This window comes from Lipophrys pholis, assembly GCF_963383615.2.
Source record: "Lipophrys pholis genome assembly, chromosome: 10".
In the NCBI taxonomy this organism is placed as follows: Eukaryota; Metazoa; Chordata; class Actinopteri; order Blenniiformes; family Blenniidae; genus Lipophrys; species Lipophrys pholis.
The window spans coordinates 20,574,447-20,590,676 of record NC_137640.1 but is presented as its reverse complement, the minus strand read 5'-3'; the positions used below and the strand labels follow the sequence as shown (position 1 = coordinate 20,590,676).

At 39.8% G+C, this 16,230-nt stretch overlaps 1 protein-coding gene across 1 annotated transcript in view; it reads left to right on the top strand.

Moving 5' to 3' along the window:
- Positions 1-16,230, top strand: part of LOC308115616 (contactin-associated protein-like 4) — a gene marked incomplete at both ends in the record, with an annotated part of 108,741 nt that overhangs the window by 41,112 nt on the left and 51,399 nt on the right. Inside the window, 3 exons of the mRNA XM_080473209.1 lie at positions 1,230-1,433; positions 13,297-13,472; positions 14,202-14,348. Coding sequence (XP_080329335.1) covers positions 1,230-1,433; positions 13,297-13,472; positions 14,202-14,348 — 527 coding nt within the window. The remainder of the gene's footprint in view (positions 1-1,229; positions 1,434-13,296; positions 13,473-14,201; positions 14,349-16,230) is intronic.

Genomic DNA, 16,230 nt, shown 5'->3' with positions numbered 1-16,230 from the left:
GCATACATAGTCACTATACTCATTCACTGTGTAACAGCAGCACTGTGACTTTGATCACATATCAAAGCTGCATGAAATTGTTTCAAAAAAATTTTCCCCCCTGAAACATTAGCAAGCCATTTCTGCCCTCTGTGATATATTTAATGCAGTTATAACACAAATAGCTTTAACCACTGTTTTAATTTTTTTTCTTCGAAATGACTGATACTGATATTTCCAGTCCATTTTATATATTGTGGCCATTCTATGAATTCTCGTAGGATACATTAGAATATTCTTCGGTTCGTTTTAAGGACGAGAACTTCTTTGTTTGGTTTTGAAAGAGATTTACAATGAATGTAATATTAAAACAAACCACTGACATTCTCACACATCTGGTTTACACACCAAAGCTAATTCAAGCATTTCAAGAAAAACACATCATTTTGGGGTTACTCACTGCAATAATAATAGTAATAATCGTGACTAGAAACCAACCTTGATGACAATGCTGTGATGTATATAGTTGAAGAGACTCAAGGTTTTACTGCTTCCTCAAAATAGTTGCAGTTAGAAACAAGCAAAGCTCATTGCTGCTGTAAAATAATGTCATGCACAGGAATCTGTTTGCTTTTGTTTTTGTTTTTTTTTCATTTGTGGAAAATACAATGGCCACACTTTAGTTGTACAGCATGCAACAAGAAACGGAAGCAAAAAAAACTGAGCCTTATTGTCTTAATAATGAAATACAAGCACTTCAAGCATCGAAAGTAATACCAACAACCTTACTCTTTATACATGTCCGGAACTAGATATCAGTATTTAGTTTAGGATGATTTAGTTGTATGATTCTTTTGTTTTGTTTGTTTATTTCGTTTGATACACATATCTGGTGTTGCTTTGGTGAGACTTAAGCCAGGGAAGAAGTAGAATTCAGTTAAAAAGAGTCCTGAATGTTAAGAAACTAAATCTACTTACTGAACATCTATTGCCAATGATTGTACCATATTTAGCTGTCACTGCCTTGCAGGACGTTGAGTTGTCATCAGTCATTAGTAAAGAGCATGAAATCTATATTTAGAATCTTGAGTGGCGTTTGATACTTTGGACTGTGCATGAAACCACTACAATTATTATTGTGTGAACAGTTTGAACAGGCGATTCATACAGATTTAAATATTTTAGAATACTTTAGCACATTATATGACATTTAAGTAAATGGGTCTTCTGCAACTGTGTGTGCTTTGTAGCATCAGACGTCGCAAGCTTTGACGGCAGCAGCAGCCTAGTCTACAGAGTGAACAGCAGGCCGAGCTGGACTGCGATGGAGGTAATTTCTCTGAAGTTTAAAACCTTGAGAAACTCTGGGACCCTGTTTCATGCGGAGGGACAGAGAGATCACAGCCTCAGTCTGGTGCTGGAGAAAGGAAAGCTGCTGCTTTACCACCAACAAGGTAGGCCACTGAACTCCTGAGTCTGAAATTGATGACTTATTTAATATTTTCAGTGTGCACTGAGGCTGGGTAAAAAAATAACAACAAAAAAAAAGATTCTCCTCCACCCTCCCCATCCATCTTCTATACCTGTTTTATCCAAGTTAGGGCTGCAGCAGCTGGAGCTGATCCCAGCTGACTCTAGAAAAAAGCCAGGGTACATGCATAGGTTCCCATTCCAGAGAAGGGACAACCACAGGGAGAACATGCACACAAAAAACAACTGAGTCTAATTTCAAAAGCAAGGCATCAAAGGGCAACAGTACTGACCAAAATTCAAATGTAGTGTATTGTGCATTTTATTTCTCCAAATTATTAGATTTCACTTCAATAATTGTAATTACAATGATATTTAGTTTCCATAGTGACAGTTACACTATTTCTCAGATTTCTAGGCAGAAGTATCAAAAAATAAGCCAAAAGTTATTTGTAACTTGCCACTGCCAGTGGTTTTGTTTTATGTAGTTTGTTTCTAGCATGACAAGTTATCTCAAAGTTCAGAATATGAAGTATAATATCATATTGGTTTGAGCTCACGATGGGTTTTTCTGCTGAAAATTGGTCCTGGGTCTCAGTCTGTAATGCGTTGTCATTTTGAACGTTCCACACTGACGGCCGACCCGGGTTAAAATAACAAGAGATGCACTGTTTCACCAAGTCACAGTCATTGTAACTTGGTGACACATCTCTTCACCCAATGAGCAGGTTGCATGTCAGTTTAAAGATAGCGTTATGCTGAAATCCCAGTGTTTTGTCAAACGACAGCATGGTGGGCTCAGAAACAATAGCATGTTGGATGTGTTTCAAGTTTGTGCTATGATGATGCCAAAGGAATGACAAGCCAGCTACAGGTGTTGGCGTTGTTGCTAACGGCTAGCTCAAAGGCTTTAAATGTTGCCCCCCCCCCCCAAAAAAAATGGTCAAAACCTAAACGCAGTCAGGTAAAATAATTCTCAATGAATGTGTAATCCGATATTTCATTGACTTGATCTGCTCAATAAAAGCTATTTATGTTGTGTCCTCTCTGAAGAACTTTTAGAAAATAATTCTAATAGGCTGCAGCAACAGAATCGCACTGCTGACACATTTGGGAAAATAACAAGGAACAAAAACTCTCAAAAGTTAAAAATGAAAACTGCGGGGAGAATCAGGCGTCAGCACAAGGTGAGGAAACCATTGCCAAGGGAGATCCCCCAACACCTGTGGACCTGTGCTGACACAGACGGGAAACAGTCTTTGTTCATCATTTGAAAAGGAAACTGTACCGTCCCACCGAGTACACAGGATGCCAAACTGCGAGCGCTAGCATTAGCAGCCAAGCTCACTAATAAGCCTCTTTTGGGAGGCAGGTTCAAAGCCCAGCAGCAGTTGCTCCGTCCTGCTGTAGTGAGCGTGTGAAAGGACTCATATCTCTTTCTGTTTGTCCTCCTGTCACACTGTGAGCCGTAGTATCATTGGAAACATCTTTTTTTGGGAAAAAACAAAAACAAATAAATAATAAATTCAATCCATTCTAAACACTGGCTGTAGCATCACTTTTACTAATTTAAAGTCCGCTCTGGTGAGAACAGGTAACTTGGTTTTAAACGTGCGTAAAAAGCAACAATGATCAATGTCCAATGCACAGCTTGTCCTTGGATAAATCAATCCATTAATTTGTTTTTCCACAAGTTGAACAATTGTTGCCTGTCATCTCTGTTCTACTCAGCCTGAGTTCCTAAATTCCTATATTCCAATGAACATTACGTATCAGCCAACCTGACACATCTCTCTGACATGCTGCCGGTGAACGACGGGTCTATCCAGTTCACTGAGCAGAGTTTTTTTTAACATAAATGTAGCGGCACCTTAACCTACTGAAAGTCTGCCCTGATGAGGACGGGTTACTGGTTTTGACACGTGTACTGGGGAAACCATGATCAAGGTCCAAAGCGTAATTTGTCTTTGGATCTAATCATCTGTTTATTTGTCATCGGATTACAGCAGTCGATACCTATCATCGCCTATTCAGCCCAATACTGAATTCCGTATCAAATCAAATAAACTTTTCCTGGGACTCTGCTACTCACCCTGACCTGTCTGCCTGACACGTTCTAGAAACGGTTTGCTCTCCACATCCTGCACACCTGGCATCAATTACTCTATGGGCGCTGGAGCTTATCCAAGTTGTCGGTTAAGAAACATGACATGGCAATGTCCGGGATGTTCTCTAGGAGAGGTACTTGAAATGATAATTTTGAGGCTGGCATAGTGATTGACGCTCTGACGTCACAGGGTTTAAATCTGCTTGGTGTTTGCATGTTCACTCATGGATTTTCTCTGGAACTGTCGGGAGCGTTCTTCCAACAGTAAACATTTATATTAGGTTAATTCATGACCTAAAATTGGCTGTACATGTGAATGTTTTGGTATGTTTCTACTGTGTTGAATCGATATAAACTGCATGTACCTTAGCTGGGATCAGCTCCAGTGGCTCCTGACCAGGAACTGAATAAAGCGAGATCAAAGATCAAAGGATGGACAGAACGTTTGCTGTATATGATTCTGTTATTTTCTCATGTGCACCATTTCAATAAATCCATCCCATTTGTTCTGCCTCATAAATTTTATGGTGTAAAAATAAGTATTATGAAAGAAACAGTGATTTTATATTTGTGTGTCTACCAGGAATAGATCGCTGTATTATTCATCATCAAAACTATGCAACACGTTCTTCAAAGAAGCCACAAGTTACAGTTACATTTCATTGAACACTGAATGTTAGTTCACCATGTTCTCTTGCTTTGATGTGCACCTGCAATGCAACCGTACCCAGTACCTGAGAAGACTTCAGTCATTTTACCCTATGGCTTTCCAGAGTGCAGTGAGCATACAGAAAAAGTTCTCAAATTTTCTAAAGTTTTCTAAAAGATTGTCACCATGCAATACTAAATGCAGATCAAGGCTTGAAGCTTTTTTCACTCTCTGAATTCTTATTTTTATGTAACAGGTTGTGGAGATTTTTCCTCTGTCTCCACATTTTGAAAGATTTGTAAAACTTTATTTCTCTACTCAATATCTCACCAGAAGCTCTCACCAAACATGACTGGATAGAAATTTTAATTAGGTTGAGGTATTTCAAGACAGACGGATTTTTTATTTTTATTTTCTTATATCTCACAAACAAGTTCCGGTGTTTTTCAAAATACAAAACCTTCCTTTTGCCTTCTGAAAGGTACTCTGTGCTGTGATGACTTTTTTTTTTTGTCAAAATAATTTCCCACCTATGATAACTCTCTCTGCTTTTTCCCCTAAAAGCCTCATCTTTGACCCATTTACACACCTCACAACAGACAGCAGTTGGGTTTTTGGGATTGCAGCAGTATCTCGGACAGACATTGAGGCTCTTTGCTGTAGGGAGGCAGAAACTTTCAGTATTTGAATTTAAATGAGTATTTTTCAAGTTCATTTAGGCATCTTGCCAATAAACTTTGCAGCTCTGTCTTTCCGTTCATTCGTGTTTACTGCTTTGAAAAATGTCATTTTAATGCTTGATTCGTACACTATAATTATGCTCCCACTCAGGCTTCATAGTTCCTACCATCCCATCTCTATATATGGAATTCAATATGTAGCACATTTTGTCCCTATAATGAAATGGTATGAGCATCTTGTTGGTCTGGATCCATTTGCTGATTCACTTGCATGTTTGTCAGATGTGATTTTGTCAGACACCGCTGATCAAATTTAAGGAAACTCAGGGGAAGTATTCTTCTTTCCGCGTATGCCTGTCAGCTCACTGCAAAGTGTGTTGGTTTATTCATATGTTTCAAACAATTCTGCTGGCAAAACTAATCAAATGAAGCACAAATTATAATTGTGAAATTTTATCAGTTCCGGTATGAAGAAGCAAATACAGTGGTGTTATCGACTGACTGCATGAGGAGAGAAAAAACATATGTTTGCCATTTTTATTACTGACTTGTTTTTTTGGGGGGGTTTTCCCCAAACGCTCCCCGAGTTTTAGCTAGTCTGTGTGTTTCAAGCTGGTTCTCACTCAGCTTGACGTCCGCTCTGTGATTCTCTCTCTTTTAATCTGGGATGGATACAGGCAACATTTGTAAAGGATGAACTGTGTGGAGCACAGTGGGCTGGCACCGCATAACACGATGATCTATGCTTGCACCGACTCAAGCATCATGGAAGCAGTGTGTGTGTGTGTGTGTGTGTGTGTGTGTGTGTGTGTGTGTGTGTGTGTGTGTGTGTGTGTGTGTGTGTGTGTGTGTGTGTGTGTGTGTGTGTGTGTGTGTGTGTGTGTGTGTGTGTAAATGAGGTTAAACCTGAGGTGTTGTAGGGCTGCCAGGTCGTCATATTATTACCATATGGCGAATCTCTTATAACCCACGCCATGCCAGATACTCCAGCAGCACGAGCTGGAGTATCTCTCAGCTCACCATTTGTTCCTTCCCTTTGCCCAGACTGAAGGTTTTTCTGTTCACTTTATGACTAGTATTGCCCTTTTCCTTCAGGAAAAAAAATAAAAAGTTAGACATTTAATATGTTTTGAAATACGCAGCTTTCTCTGATAATAAAACAAACACACAGCTGTGTTTTGTTCTATGGTGAGATAATCTATGGTAATTGAAAAACAGTGTTGTACTTTAACTCATTGACAATGTTGGCATGTGAACTCAAAATTGGGGTTAGGGTTAGTTCTCAGGCAGTGTTTATTCAAAAGACAGTCATCTTGAAGTAAGATCAATGCAAGCAAAAACAATGTTTAAAAACAGGCAAGAGGGAATCCAGGCATGAACAGGATACAAGTAACGAGATGATCTGGGGAGCACTAAATCACTGGCAACACAGAACTTAAATACTGGGTCGTTAACAAGACACAGTGAAAACAGTGACATAAAGCTGATTCTGACCTTTACCACCAACTGCATTCTGTTTTTATTTATTTTTTATTTTTTAAATCATACGTTATCTGAATATTTTTCATAAAATAAGTCAAGAAGCATGTTTGGGATGTTAGGAGAACTACATGCAAAACGTGTGAGCATAAGATGGTTCATGTGGAGTTGTCTATAGAGAGCCAGGCTTCTGAGTATCTGCTCTTTGCAATGACATTACTGTTAATCTGACTTAAATGTTGCTGCAAAGACAAAGTAGAAAATCTCTAGCAAGTAATGGACAGTGGTTAGTGTGAGGTTTCAGTGATTTGTAGCTTTATTTTGTTTTTTAACTCTGTCTATACACTCTATAATACTGCCGGGGTGGCAGAGGTTTAGAAAGGTGCTGGAAACATTGGCAAGATTTTGGTCTAAAAAAAGCTGCTTGCATGTTGGTTCTTTTTCCACTTCCATGGAGTAAAAATCCCATCCCTACATATCCCAAAGGTGCACTGTTGGATTCAGATCTGGTACCTATGAAGGTTGTCAGAGTTCAGTGAACTAATTTTAATGTTCAAAAAAGCAAGTTTTAGATGATCTGAGCTTGGTGAGAGAGTTGGCCTGCTGTTACATTCTTAATCTTAGTAAATAAATAAAATAAAAACTAACATTTTAAACTGAGTTTGTCCTTACTCAGGATATCTGGGCAGGTTTAAGGCTGTATAATAAACAATATAGAAATATGTCTTGTTGATCTGCAGATAAAACTGGCAAATATAATGTCAAAATACACCAAAAAAATACAAATAAAATTCACTACAGAAGCCTACTTAAATAGTAAAACCTTTAAAAACAACCTATTAAAAGGCTGAATGTCCTCAGATCAATACTTTGTACTTATATGTATCCAACCCACTTCTCTTTAAACACAGCATATTTTCTGTTCTCTTTTGTAAATATGTGTAACTTATAAACATACCCTATTGTATTATTCTTTAATAATCAGCTTGCTGTTGCCTTGATCGGTTTATTGAGCATAATTGTTAGTATTCCAGGGCTGAATGTTTAGCTAACACAGCTGCATTTTATTATTATATTGATCCCTGGAAAATGTCTCGCTTATTTAGTACACACATTTCTATCAGTATCTTACTACACAAGCATGCACATGCACAGAAATCCCCGAACCCCACTCATATTTTTGCCCAAGAAATAAGTCTGAATTTGTTGTTTTCAGCTGGTGTATTTCTCTCTCTGATCCTATCCATCCCACACACTCACCCTGTCCTCCTAACACTTCATTTCTACATCCCCATAATAACAACAGAATACTGTTCAATTCCCCTTGTTGGGAGAGGGTGAAGGACTATTATTTTCTTGGTGGTATTGTCTGGGGTATGTCAACTGTAGAGAGGTGTCATCTGCAAAAGCCATCAGTCTGACACCAGCTCCCTGAGTGATGCCTGTCACATTTCACTGCTCGACTGCAGTTGATATTCAACAAAGGGCAAACTAAACTCTGTGAGGCTGAGAATGTTCATATACACAGGCTGTTGTAACAGTGCAGAGATTAGTTTGAACTATGATAATTGAAGTGAAGTGACTGTCATCGGAAGAAAGTGTTCTGCCTCAGTTCCAGTGTTGATGCTGTGAGTTTTTCTTCCCTCATGTCATCTTTGTCTCTGTTTTTGCCCCTGACCCTTTCTCTCAGGGGCCCTTTCTCGGATCTTTTCTGTCTCTACTTTGTGATATATCATAGCTTTTCTTATATGTTGTCTATAACTTTTTTGTCTGTAACTTTTTTCAGGTACATGCTTTTTTTTTTTCTCTATTCCCCTCTCCCTCACAAAGTCTCCCTTCCTTCCCTCCTCTGAGTCTCCCAAGAGGTTGCAGTCTGCAGAAAGAGTAATTTAGACCAATAGCTTGTAGAAGACATGGCAAGGCAAAGCAAGGCAAGGCAAGGCAATTTCAAACCAAACACAATACCTGAAAGGTTGGATGTATCATTTTCATAGGACAGTGAACAACACTCTCTGACTTATCTCTCTCCCATTTGACAACCCGATCCTGTCACATCAAGAGAAAAACATCAGAAGAGAGAAGAGCTAAACATGGATTGTGCTCATCAACACTGAGCATTGGTGTTACATACTGCTTGTAAACATGCAAGCATGAAGCTCAACTGGAAACAATGGCTTTCCTATTAGAATTATTTACCGGCTGAATGGCAACAACACTGCAGACAGACCAACACACCAACAAGAGGAGATAAGACAGGCAAACAAATAAATACAGTGAGACATTTAGACCCACTCTGACTGCTTGTGGCTGTCCAAGCAGTTGGAATAAACTGACTGGCTCATTAAGATTTATGTCTGCTATCCAAAACCATCTCATTTTCTCTGTGCTTTACATTTATCAAAATGTCAGTGTGCTGTAATGTACCCCGCTGCTTCATAATTCAGTTCAGTTCTGAAGCATCACCAGGATGCTGTAATACGCAACAGCAAATACTCTGAGGGCCACTGTGTCCTGCTCCACTGAGCTCTGGACGGATGGTGTTAAGTATTGCTGAATAAATTAGGATGGCATCAGAGAGGCATGCCTGGCAAGCTGCATGTTAAGTGAAGGACCTTCTTTTTTCTCTATGCTTGCATTATTCAGCCCATGCTGGCACTGTTGTTTTCTGGTTTTGTGTGCAATCCTAAAGTAAAAAGAAAGGTTGTATATGTGATATTGTAATGTAATATCTGAATGAAAAGAGGATGCAGTGATTTGGAAATCACAGATGCTCAAAGTTTTACAATATCCTTAAAAAATAATTAGTCAGGTAACACATTTTCTGCTGCCGCAGTCTCATCACACTTTCCATGATTAGTCACATTCACCCACTGGAGCACACACTCACGTCACAGCGGTGACAGATGCCCTACAAAGTGTTTGCACACCGTTGGGAGCAAACTGGGGTTCAGTGTCTTGCTAAATAACACTTGTCAGAGCAACATGGAAATTCAACCACTGGTAATTGGATTAGAAAAATCAACTAAGTCTCCTTTAAAGTACTTGGCAATTCAGTATTCACAGAGTCAGTAACACAACACCAGTATGTAAAAAAGCAGCAGAATTCCAGAGTAGCAGATTGTATCAGACATGAAGCTGAACTATTCTGCAAAAAGACAAAAACAAAATCTTATGCAAGAAAAAAAACACACACAAAAACCCCACATTGTCATAATTTGAAGTCTGTATTCTGTTGTGCATAAACTTTGTTAATGTGTTACTAATATTTTGCACGTCATCCCAACATCTTTAGACAACAAGTTGTACAAAGCATTAACTATGTTACAATCAAAAAACATCAACACAATCATGTTTGTGGTCTTTGCCCACAATGACAGAAGCTGCAAGGACATGATCCCCAGGCATTTGAGCAGTGTTGTTGAAATGAATCCCTCAGGACAAACTGTGCCAGTTTGCAGAGAAAATGTAAAACTGTGGTGATTACTGTTACATTTGCACAGACTTTCACTTTGTCTACAGCGATGTGCGTTGAGTCTCCAGGAGTTTCTGTTGTAAACACACTCATAAGCGCTTTGGAGGAGCCTGAAAAAGCAAAGATAGCTATTCTACTCATTGTGTGTGTGCGTGGTGTGTTTGTGTGTGTGTGTGTGTGTGTGTGTGTGTGTGTGTGTGTGTGTGTGTGTGTGTGTGTGTGTGTGTGTGTGTGTGTGTGTGTGTGTGTGTGTGTGTGTGTGTGACTTTAGGACAATCATGCACCTTCTGCTGTTAGAAGTTGCCCAGAAAAGAACATACATGTGTCGTATCCAGAAAGCTGTGTGCAATTTGTTATTTTCATTGTATACTTGATCCCTTTCCATAAAAGCTGAGGCCGTGTTACATTCACCAATGTGTAGGATCACCTTTTTTTGTGACAACACCCTGTTAGAATTTGAGAACTGAGAGGGCTGAGAGTATCAACTCATAAAGCCTTGAAAGTGAGATTTCATTTTTAAATCATTGCTTGATAGATGATTTCCCCTCCCTTATAGCTCAGGGTCTACCTTGGAATTATTTTGCTTCACAAACTATCTTCAGGAATTAGAAGGTTCTGAACTGCAGCCGGCTCACTGTAGCACCTGGACAGTTTTACCATAAAGTTGTATAATCTATACAGAAGGTGATTTCACATTGACTTTCTACAATAAGTAAGATTTCTGCATTGTTGGTGCTGGCATATGTGTCCCAGCGATCCAAGCCTTATGCTCAGTTGAAATTCCATCTCATGAGAGATTCCTGATTGTGTGCATGTTAGCGACCCGTTACCAACAAACCTGATCATTGATGAAATATTCCACCAACTTCTTTCTCACCTTTTCCAATCGGTTGCTTCAACTGGTTTGTTACAGGTTGCTACTTTCAATTCTAAATTTGCAGTGTCTCATTTATAACATTTGATAGATTGTCATATCCTGTCTCTCATTTTTTCCGTGATGAGGTTGTAATAGTTACTGTACTGGTTTGGTACTTTAGGATCGTTAGGAGTTTATACGTTATGACTGAGTGAAAGGAATGGCAGTGGGAAGCCTTTGCAGTAGTGAAAATGAATTGTGTTCTCCATTTTTGTTTGTTCTTGTAATAAACCATTGATTGATTGATAAAAATCGGGAATTATGGAGTTTGAACTTTACTTGAGTCAAACTATTCACCACATGATATTAAAAACCCTGAAAGAATTAGAACATGTCTCCTGATATGAGCTGCCGTCCATCATAACGAGCTGTCGACCCTCAGTGAGGAGCTGTGATGGATAAGCACACTGAATATGTTTAGATGAATATTGCCTCAAGGAACTGTCTGAAACAACAAACCCTGCAGAAAAAATGGGAGACTGATGTCAAGTGCAAACTCTTCAGCTTCACACAAGAACATGAAAGATTAGTCCATCCAGTCTGGACAGATTAAGCAGTTACTGCAGTGTAACATGATTGTGCTTCTTTGAGTCGAGACTTTTGGTGCTCTCACGCTGAACTTGCTTTCTCACAACTTTTTGATGCTGGAAAGGCAAATATAATAAGGTAGAGCCAACAGGGTTGCAGGAGTTGCCGGAACCTCACTGAAACAGCAGCTGACCGACTTCGGGACTCCAGCTCTAGATTTTTCTTTAGGATTGACTCCCGAAGCCTTTCCCGTGACTGGGTATGCTGCAGGGCATAAGGTTTGAAATCAGGGTTTTCCTTCCCCTAGATGGACTACCTACCCAGGTTATCGAGGCCCATCTATCCGAAGTCACTCATACACAAATGTAAATACCATGCATCTATGTATTACACTACCATGCCATTTTCATGCCTCAAAAGAAATTACATACATTGTCAAGCTGCTTTGGTAGAATCACAGCAAAGTGGTCCAGTAGCTTATTGGCTAAAGCCTTACTTTTTTTTTTTTTTTTAAAGAGGAACTGCTGTACACGCTCCACAACCACAGCAAGTAGACAAATCACAATGGATGGTGGGAAGGTGTGCTTCATCCCTTCTATATCTTCAAGATGATGTTCAACCTCTTTCTTCATTTCTTGGGATGTCTGTTCTTCATTATGAAATTTCAGATACGTTTTTATGTCCAAGTTGTATAGCTAGCAGATGACTGCTTGTACCAGACATCTGCTGACCTTCTTCCTCAGCTCTCTTACATCTGGCTCCCACAAATCCACGGTCTTCAGAAACTCCGCATCATGAATAAATAACTTCTGCCATACAAATTTGGCAAGCTGTGATATGTGTGTGACCAAAACACCCTGGTCAAACAGATTAACAATGGATGTTTCAAAATTCTCCAAAGGAGAGCTGTAATGAACTCCAGTCTGATCTCGGACCAAGTCGACCACGAACACAGGACACTTTGGCTGGTAGGGGATGGTAATAAGGTCGTTCCCGCAGACCAGTTCCTGACAACATGTCAGCAGACTGTGGCAGGCATCCAGCAGCAGCTGAGTCAGGCTGGCCAGAGAATCCTGCACAAGGAAGCAGAGGGACTCCTGCAGGTTGTAATTCAGTAGTAATGGCTCAATAAACGAACACATCTATAACACTGCAGGCTTGGCTGTTAATGATTATGTGGATCCATGAGTCTGATATGTGATGACATTAAAACAATAAATGTATGAGATGAATCTGGCTTCAATTCACCACCTCACCATCTATATCACAAGCCCCCCCCCCTCCAAAATGTTTTTGTGCAAGGTCAAAAGTACGCACGTTCCCCCTACAAAGTTTTTTTTTTTTTTTTAGATCACAAAGTTTGCCTGAGAAGTGGCGTACACTTCTTTCAGGACACGTTTTGTGTGTAAGCAACCCGATGAGGCCCCTGATCAGTCTGTCAGAAAGAAAGTTTTCTTCATAATTAATGACATCTCTTTCCTTCTTCTGGGCATCGTTTCATCGGCAGGACCCCCTTTTTCTCTCCCAAAATGTCCTGCGATACAAAGATAGATCCACCGGTGTTGGTTCTGTCATCAATTATGTCCTGCCACCACTTTGCAGCATCATCATTCATCATGCTCGGCAGTCTTCTCTTTCAGCATATGGAGATGTGCTCTCTAATGAGGGAAGGTGACCTAGGTGACCTTCTCATGGTTGAAACCAAGATGAAAGTATATTTCAGAGAACTTGCAAAGTTTTTGTGATTCCTTTGTTTTGAAAAATCCTCCTTTAGATTTTCCTGCTATCTGAAACAGACAGCTTTTTCCTGGAATCCTTCAAGTAAGTTTGCTCTTGTTAAAATTGTGTTTCGGAGAACGACACACAGGATGCTGACCTTGGAGAGTTTTTCAGCTAATAGTCAGATCTTCAAATAGGACCGGACATGAAAGGATATATGCATTAGATGGAGACATTGCGCTTTTTAGCTAATGCACCTTCACGCCAACAATCTGCTTCTTTCTCTTCGTATTGCAGGTGTGAGCTCATCCTCTGGTGGAAAGCTTCTTGTTTCTCTGGGTAGTCTGCTCGACGACCAGCACTGGCACCACATAAAGCTGGAGAAACTCAGCACTCACCTCAACCTCACCGTAGACAAAAACACACAGCAGGTTCACACACCACCTGAGCTCAGCCGCTGGCATATTCATGTGGTGAGAAGAAAAACGCTCTCAGCCAAAAGCATTTATGCTTCAAACATCACAGAGCTTTTCATATAGTTTTACTCCTTACACAATAGTATAACACAGGTACAGTTTATTTAATGGGCCATTGACACACAACAGCCAATCTACTTTTTCATAAATAGTCAAATAAGTATGGTACCTATATAATAATAATAATAATAATAATAATAATAATAATAATAATAATAATAATAATAATAATAATAATAATAATAATATCAGAAAATGGTGGAGACAGTTGAGTCTCCATGCAACATATCTTGACAGGGTTATATACATAGACACAGATTTGTGAATTTGTTTGGCTTTTGCAAAGTTTGACTACAATAAAGACATAACGCCAACTGACAGTGGCACGTAATACTTTGTTAGACTGATTGATACTGAATAAATCAGACAACTATCAATCTTAATTTCTATCTAATCTTTAAAGATTCAAAGTGATTCAAACATGAGTAACAAGGTGTTGCTAAGACAAAACAAGTAAGAACAAGGAAACAGCAAAGACAAGTCACTTTAGATTGTTGAATAAAACTTACTATTAAAAATTATTTTTAAGAGAAGAGAAATTAATTTAGAAATACCTTCAACAAGACAAAGAAAACTAATTATTAAAATGACAAAGGCACGTTAAAACTGAATGAATGAACAAATGCAAACACATTTTCATCAAAAATGTGTTCATTTCCTATGTAGCTGAGTCTAGCGGCTGTCAGGAGCCATGGACTGCAGAAACCCATCCTGCCCAACAGGAACTTCCATGGCTGCCTGGAAAACCTTCTTTACTGTGACGTTAACCTGATACGCCTGGCAAAACAGAACAGCCCACAGGTCACTGGACTGGTAAGTGCTATGCTGTGTTTTAGCACATTGAATCATCATTATGGTAAACTGTCATCCATCAGCTCATCAGAAGAGACATCCGGCTCCAGATATTATATTGATGTGCAAATTTGCTTTGAGGTCCTTCAACAGCAAAACAACATCAGGCTGTGTTGTTGAGCCAACTGAGCCCCCATCGATCTTTCTCCTGGGTTTTCCAGTTTTGGCTCTTCATTTTGGTTTTATTTCGAGTGTTTGGTTTACGTGGGTAAATGGTTTATTCCTGCTTATCATGTGAACTACACCACAATGTAATAGCCGAGAGGTTCAGCCATTTTGTGTTGTTTGATTTTATGACTCTGCTATTATTCATCGAAATCAGCACAAATTGTGTTTGGGTTGGGTGAGGTAGGTTCAAGGGATACCGGACACGCCCAAGAACGTTACAAACTATTTTACAAAAACAGAAACCAAATGTCCAAAATAACAAAACTCTGCAGTCAGGTGAGCACACGCTGCAAAGGCACAGGGAAGCTGCAGCTCAAGAGAAAAGGCCACAGAAAAAAACAAAAACATGAAAGCTGCAGTACAGGAAGGCACAGACCCGCTGAACGCTGAAACACAGGAGCACTGACACAGAAACGCAGATGAACCAAGCAGAGCACACAAGCCAAGTGTCTCATATACTAAAGGCATCGGGTGCAGCTCATCTCACACTCAGGCACAGGTGAAAGACATCAGGGTGGGGAACAGAAATCAGACACAAGGGGAAACCAAGGAGCCTGAAACAAGAGACGTCGGGTGCTGCAGAATAGTCCGTCCTATCTCCTTTCCTATCCATTTTTCCTTCACCCCGTGGATGACGTCACAGGGTTAAGGAAAGGTGTTAGGAGACTTCCTACGGGAGTTAGGGAAAGGCGATTACGTTGCTTTTGACAATCAGACCACACTTACACTAGGTGACGTAATAATAATTGGACGACGGTGAAAGTTAGTGACGTGTGCTGTGGTGAAAAAAACGACAAATTTTCAAAAATGGACTACATTTATAACACTTTCCCCTGTGCCTCTAACCGCTGATATAATCTAAAATATCACAAGATTTGAATTGAAATCAAAGGAAAAGAGGCTGCCAGGCTACGAGGGACAAAAGTGAAACGGCTGCCAGGTGAATAAATAACCAATGCAATCTGAGAATAGGCTGCACAAAATCTTTACTTCACCCTGTTCGTTTTACAACATCCACATAACATTCATAGTTTGTATATGGGCTTCAGATTATTTAACGTTGTTCATGGTATATTATTCCATTGGTAACTTACATGATCTGCGCCCTTTTCAGTCATTGTGAGTCTCCGAGCGGGTCCCTTTAAATGTTGTCGCCGCAAGGAATTGTGGGGCAGCATGATCTCGTCTCCTTCGGTAAAGGATGCATCAGTATTTCCTAGGCTAGGAGGTTATAAAGGAAGAATTGAGCCTCCTTTCCTTAGCATATTGAGAATTTGAACGCTCCTTATCATGGCCACCACATAAACACTTCCGGGGGTGAAGGAAAAGTAAATAGGAAAGGAGACAGGAGGGACTATTTGGACGCACCCAAAGTCAGGCCATGTATACACGTACCTGGGTATTTAAAAAATGGTGATGTTTCTCGGCGTTTGGGCCTTGCATTTATTTACACTTAAACGCAGCCACGAGTCACTACAGACATCTGTAGAAAGGTAGTCGGAGATTTACGTCACAATTCATGACGTTGTGTTTTTTCCAGGCTATCTGGCTTCATGATTCTCATTACACTGCCCCCTGCAGTTTTGGCATGCTCATAGTAGCTCTGAACCAGGTGTATATGCGGGTCCGTGCCAATTAAGATTTTCTTGTAAACATAGAGGGCGAAATATCCGTT